The following is a 6,898-nucleotide window of genomic DNA, read 5'->3' on the forward strand; positions in this document are numbered from 1 at the left end:
CCCCCACCCTAGCTACTCTGAAGAAAATTAACTCTCCCCCAGCCAAAACCAGCACACCACAGCAAGCACAAACACATGGGATTTGCCAGTCTCATTCATCATCTGCAGGATGAAGGGAGATGAAGGGAGTGCGTTTGCTGCCCATGCCCCCTCAAAAGCAGACACTGTGACGGCGGCTTTCTGAAAAGGCTCTTTCAAATCCAGCCCTTTCATCTCAGCTCACATTCCCAGTGAAAAGCAATAACCTGGCTTTTCTTCTGCTGGCTAATTAAAGGGCAAAGCTCACAGACTGCTCTGGACCCTACCATTATACATGGTAATTAGAACACCAAAAAATAATAGTTTTCTGTAGGAGAAAAATATCTCAGCCTTGTATCTGGGTCTTTACTAGTCATGGAAAAAACCATTCCGCCCTGAGAGGTTAAGGGGAGCTTGTTAATTATCAGAGGGAGCTGAAGCGTGCTGTGAAAGGGCTGCTCGGTGCCAGTGGGCTCCTGGGGAGATGGTGGTAACTTCTGCTGTTTTCTAGGTCCTCAGTTCCACAGGTAAGAAGAGCCCCAAATCTGGTAACTCTGAACGTGAGCTGCTGTTCATGGCCGTGGGAACCTCCACAGTTGCAGGCTTGGGTGCAAAGCCTTTGGGAAAGGCAGATGATTATTCCCTCTTCGTGGGTTAACCCAGAGCCCTGGTTTTCCAGCCCTGGCTCCGCTGTCAGCATAATGTCAGTGACTCTGGCCACCTGCCGTGGGCAGCACTGGTGATTTAAAGCTGAAATTACCAATGTAATTAACACCATTGTTGAGGTTATTAGTGCTTGTGCGTGTTACAACACTACTGACTAGCTGCAGGTGAATCAGTGCTTCCTGTGCTGTATGTCCCAGGGAGCAGAGAGTCCCTTTCTCAAAAAACATTTAAGTTGCACTTTCTGAGCGAAAGATAAGCACTTTTAATGGGGAGGTTGGACCACCTCCTTGTCTGTGGCTGTACCCAGAGCGAATGTGAAGGACCACCACTGGCTTTGCGCCGAGTGCCAGTCCCCACGCTCTGGGCACCGTGGGTGCCGCTGCCTGTGCTGCTGGAGAAGGAGACTTCAAGGCAGAGGTTTTGCTTTTGAAGCTGTCAGAAGCAGTGGGGTGGGCACGGAGAATCTGTTGGCAAGTGGGTTGTTTTTTTCCTATCACTGGAGGGAGTTTTGTATGTTCAAAAGCTGGAAGGGAGGGAAGGATGGAGGGGGAGTGAGAGAGTTTTGCCCTACCAGGCTGCAGCAGCTAAGCCTATCAGCCCAGCCGCAGAGCTTCTCTTCCCCGGCTTCTCCAATGAGATCTGGCGACTGAAGCACACACATCTTATCTCAGAGTCCCAAGATGAGCAGGATCAAACACTTGGCAGCAGTTCAAAGGCTGGACCCAGAACTGAGCAGACTGCAGGCAGGCAGCTGCGAGCAGCATGGTGATGGCAGCCTTGCAATGCCAGCTGCTCCCTGGGTCGCTGCTCTGGGGCTTGGGCAACCCCTCCTGGTGCTCCCACTGATCTGCAGGACACTTTCCTTCCTGCTCTAATTAATCTTCTCTTAAGATCTGTCTGGCAGCAATCCATACCTCATCTGGGAGAGACAATGTCATGTAACAAGAAGTTTTCTGATCACCCTCTTCCATACATCTGTTTCTGTCTCTGCCACGGGGGTGCTGTGTGCACGTAGGCCACCTGCTTTGCCTTACTGTCCTACAGTTTCCTCTTTTGGTATATTACTGAGCCCAGTTTTGGGGATAAAGTTGCTTAAACAGTGCTGGACATTTTTGCTCAGCACTGCTGGGACTGGTTTTAGCTTACAGAGTGGCACTCAAGCTGCAGCTATGTTTGAGTTAGTCTAGTGTAGGGGATGAAGGATGTGGCTCAGATGGTTCCTTCCAACCCCATTTTCTATGTTTAGCCCTTTATTCATACATTGCCAGCTCTGGCTTCTCTCTGCTTCCAGGAAGAAATGGCAGATCTTTGTGGTGGACCCTGCAAGGGACTGGTACTACCGTTGGCTGGCTGTCATTGCAGTTCCTGTCCTCTATAACTGGTGCTTGCTCGTAGCCAGGTGAGCTGGGAGGTTGTAGGGTCCCTGTCTCCTCTAATCCTCCTGTTCACCTGGTTGTTGTGGCTCAGCCAGGATCAGACAACTGACACTGGTGATGCTGGGGCTGGTGGGAACCTAAAGGAAAGGGATCCCCACTATCACTGTGACTTCTGCTGTGCAAAGGCAGAGCATCCATCCTCTGGCCCTGGTTGGAAAGGACCATGATTTCAGGGTAAAGCTGCAAGGTGCATTTGGGAGGTGGTTTCAAGACGTTGCTTTACCTAGGTCAAGAGAGGGCAGATTTTTGAGAGGAGGGGGTTTTAATTTCTAGGAGCAGAGGGGCAAGTGGTCAAGCTTTGTTGCAGAGTTAGGAGCCTCAGAATCAGCCTATATTCAGCTGTAATAGTTGGAGATGAGATGGAGATTTGTTGGTTTGACCACGCTATTTTATGACCTTCCTCCAGGGCTTGCTTCAGTGACCTGCAAAAGACCTATGTTGTCCTCTGGCTGGTGTTAGACTACATCTCAGACTCTATCTACATTGGGGACATAGTGATCCGCCTGCGCACAGGTAAGCAGAAGCAGCATCCTGGCTTGTGAGTGCTTTGCTTTAATCCCCTAAAAGTGGAGATGAGCTGCAAGGGAGAGGCGTAATCTACAGCTCCATTAGAAGGAGGGTTTTGTCTATCTTGGCACTCGCTAGTACGAAGCAGTCTCCAGAGAAAGAATCTAATTAAAAGATCTGAGAAATGGAGTAAGTTTCAAAATGAAAGATTAATCATCCCAGCTTTCAACTTCACCTTTGAATAATTGTACAAAATTACCTGCATTACTGTTAGTATTTGGGCATAGTTGAAGGTCTGTATCTCTGATTTTGTATCAGTTCAGCAAATGAATTATCTACACGGAAAAATGGTAGAATTTAATGTTCTTGGAATGCAGTAGGTGGCTATACGTTTTCTGTCGGAACTGCAATAATTTATGATCTGGAGGATGGAAACATTTGTGTCCCCATTTCTTTGTGGCAAGAGAGTAAATCCCTAAGTGATATCTTTAGGTGGCTTTTGCCAGATGAACGGCTTGAGTGATAACAAAAGCTGAGTAGATCAGGTAGAACTGGTAATATTTGGATGACCCTGTGTATATATGCACACATGTGCGTGGCATACCATAAAATATTTCTCAGAAGTGCTTACAAAGCCTGCAGAAGAGTTGAACATAAGCCAAGATAATTCTATCATTTGCTTCTCTGTTAGGTTTCTTGGAACAGGGCCTCCTGGTTAAGGACCTGAAGAAGTTACGGGATAACTACATCCACACCTTACAGTTCAAGCTGGATGTTCTCTCCATCCTGCCCACAGACCTGGCATACTTTGCTGTGGGATTGCACTGCCCTGAATTGCGTTTCAACAGGCTGCTGCACTTCTCCCGCATGTTTGAGTTCTTTGATAGGACTGAGACCAGAACCAGCCACCCCAACGTCTTCCGCATCAGCAACTTGGTTCTTTACATCCTGGTCATCATCCACTGGAATGCATGCATTTATTATGCCATCTCCAAGGCCATAGGCTTTGGAGAGGACACCTGGGTCTATCCCAACATCACAGACCCTGAATATGGGTATCTGACCCGGGAGTATGTCTACTGTCTCTACTGGTCTACATTGACTTTGACTACCATTGGAGAGACCCCTCCCCCTGTGCGTGATGAAGAGTACCTCTTTGTGATCTTTGATTTCCTCATCGGTGTCCTTATTTTTGCCACCATTGTGGGGAATGTAGGATCCATGATATCCAACATGAATGCCACCAGGGCAGAGTTCCAGGCAAAAATTGATGCCATCAAACACTACATGCAGTTTCGCAAGGTGAGCAAAGACATGGAAACCAAAGTCATCAAGTGGTTTGACTACCTATGGACCAACAAGAAGGCAGTAGACGAACGGGAAGTCCTCAAGAATCTCCCTGATAAGTTAAGGGCAGAGATTGCCATCAATGTTCACCTGGAGACACTGAAGAAGGTGAGGATTTTCCAGGACTGTGAGGCAGGTCTACTGGTGGAGCTGGTGCTGAAGCTTCGCCCTCAGGTGTTCAGCCCAGGGGATTACATTTGCCGGAAAGGAGACATTGGGAAAGAGATGTACATCATCAAGGAGGGGAAGCTGGCGGTGGTGGCAGATGACGGAACGACACAGTATGCTTTGCTCACTGCAGGAGGCTGTTTTGGTGAGATCAGCATCCTCAACATTAAAGGGAGCAAAATGGGCAACAGGCGCACAGCCAACATCCGTAGCTTGGGCTACTCTGATCTCTTCTGCCTGTCAAAGGAAGATCTTATGGAAGCAGTCACAGAGTATCCTGATGCCAAAAAGGTCTTGGAGGAGCGTGGCCGGGAGATCCTGATCAAGGAAGGGCTGCTGGATGAGTCAGCTGCAGAGGAAAGCACGGAAGGGAAGAGCATGGAGGAGAAGCTGGACAGGCTGGCCTTGAACCTGGACACACTGCACACCCGCTTTGGCCGGCTCCTGACAGAGTACAATGATGCCCAGATGAAGCTCAAACAGCGCATCACTGTTCTAGAGTCCAAGATTAGGCAGCAGGATCTGGAGGACTTCTTCTCTGATAGCTCAGACAGCCTGCTTGAGGATGAGGAAAAAGCTTTGCCTGGTGGGATGCAATGAAGGGGTGCAGCGGTCAGCTAGGTGATGTCTGGCCTTGTGCTGAGACAGTGTTTGCTATTTCACAAGGCAGATCCTGTGGCTGCCTTGCCAGGGACTTCTCTCAGGTCCTTAGCATTGCTGCTGCCACTGCCTTGATGGCAGCTCCTGAGATGACTCCAAATCAGGTGATTGTCCTAGCTCCTCTTCCGGCCTGTCACTTTTCTCGTTGCCTTGATCTGAGACCTTGGACTTGGATCACTAAGAAGAAGAGGATGGCTAATGCCACCTCTAATATTTCCTTCCAGCTTCTGCAAAAGGTGACCGTTACACCTCCTTCCTCCTATTTGCCTTAATAGAAGGTGAGACTTGAACCTTGCATGGAGGGGAACCTGGACATGCTGACCTCCCATGTATGTTGAGGAGATGCAGAGTCACACTGGACAGAGCCTGCCATGTGCCACCTACCCATCCACACAGGGACCAAGGAGGAGACAGGCTTTGGAAGATGCTGCATTCCTTGCAGATAACAAAACCACCCCAAAGAGAGAGACCAAAACACAAGCCAGATATTTACAAATGCATTTTGGGTTCAGCGTTTATAACTCACTTCAGGTAAATAGTCTCCACTGAGTGCCTGCAGACACCCAGTCTGCACGAGAGACTCCTTACCCGCAAGATACCAAAACTCAGCTAAGACAGCCCAATCTGTACCTCTTTTGTCTGCAAATGGAGAGGCTTGTCTGGTTCAGTGTCACTACCTAGGTCATCTCCACCACCCACACTGAGGCTGGACATCTAGCTGGAAGGGCAGGCAGCCGTCATCCTTCTGCCTACCTCTCTTTTCCCTTCTGCTATATTTGGTGCTGTCAAATAGCACCTGGTGCGGGTGGCTCGGTACCCCGAGCACCGCATCGTCCTGGGGGATGGCATTCCCAAGCCCACATGCTGCGGAGGCAGTGTGATTTCCATTTGGGCTATGGATGTCTGTAGCAAGTACAAGTACAACACAGAAGTAAAGACTGCGGCTCACTGGCCCAACAGCGCCTGTTGTGCTATGTGCAGAAAGAAGACAGTAACTGTCTCTCTCCTCTATCTAATGATGGCCAGATGTGCCAGGAAGGGTTTAACTGAAAAGACACATTTTTAAGGAACAAAGCAGTGGTGGGACCCGACTGTGCCTGTATTTGCTTTGCTGTAGGTAGCTCAGAGAGAGCACAGAATGCATTTATTTTCTCAGGCAGGAGGTTTTCTTGTACTCAGTGGGAGTTTTGGGGCTTTGCAGGCCAGTTGCCTTCTGGAGGACAAATGAGTGGCAGAGCCACGGGGACACATGTGCGAGGGTGAAAAAGTGGCACCATCAGACATGCCGGCAAAGCTCTGCCAGGCTGTGCTGCAGCCCTGCAGGCTCCATGGTGTAAGCAGCTTGTTGGTGAGACGTGCAGTGCAGGAAAGACCACCAAAACCCTGCAAGCGACAGCAACCTCAGCACAAGCAGTAAGGCCACCCATGCCTAACGGTACTGTGCAGGTGCTGGGACTGGGGGATGCAACCTCATTTCTTGCTTCTGTCATGTAGCTTGCCCTGACGCACGCATAGGCATCTGGGACCTCCTGCTCCTGACCACTGGGTCCATGGGGTGGGCTGGGGCTCGTTTCCAAGGAAGAGAACGTTTGGTGGAGAAGGCAATTTTGGAGGAATTCATGTTCTGGGTCAAATTCAGCCAATAGTTTGGCTAAAATAATGGGATGACACATGGGGAGGTATCAAAGAAAGGTTCATGGTGGAAAACTGAGGGTATTTGCTTTGTCCTTTCTTTTTGCTGCAACGTAAGACTGTCTCTTTTCGTTTTGTATGAGAATTTTCCATTTAAAAATAACGGCCTTCCTTTTTGGGACTGGGGGGGAGGGAAGGTTAAATTACCAAAATTAGAATTTGAGGTAAGATAAAAAGTTTTTTGCCATTTCTAAATTAAATTGTAGGGTTTCTGGTGGTGGTTTTTTTATTACTAAGATGATTTTTGTTGAAAATGAGATGGTTTCTGTTCTGCTTTTTCTTATAACACCAGGAGCCCCGACTCCCAGCTTTCCCCTTTCCTGTGATTTATCGCTCCTGGATTTGCCGCTCGTTCTTTGCCTGCGGCAGGCGGGGCGGGTGCGGGCGGCAGCGGGCAGACCATC

The 6,898-nt window shown here is 49.1% G+C and overlaps 1 protein-coding gene across 1 annotated transcript in view; it reads left to right on the forward strand.

The window, feature by feature from the left end:
- CNGA2 (cyclic nucleotide gated channel alpha 2) overlaps positions 1-4,742 on the forward strand; it is a 7,382-nt gene extending 2,640 nt beyond the window's left edge. The window contains exons 5-7 of the mRNA XM_009584587.1: positions 1,976-2,083; positions 2,527-2,633; positions 3,319-4,742. Coding sequence (XP_009582882.1) covers positions 1,976-2,083; positions 2,527-2,633; positions 3,319-4,742 — 1,639 coding nt within the window. The remainder of the gene's footprint in view (positions 1-1,975; positions 2,084-2,526; positions 2,634-3,318) is intronic.
- The last annotated feature ends 2,156 nt before the right edge of the window (positions 4,743-6,898 follow it).

This window comes from Fulmarus glacialis, unplaced genomic scaffold (assembly GCF_000690835.1).
Source record: "Fulmarus glacialis isolate BGI_N327 unplaced genomic scaffold, ASM69083v1 scaffold13329, whole genome shotgun sequence".
Classification (NCBI taxonomy): domain Eukaryota; kingdom Metazoa; phylum Chordata; class Aves; order Procellariiformes; family Procellariidae; genus Fulmarus; species Fulmarus glacialis.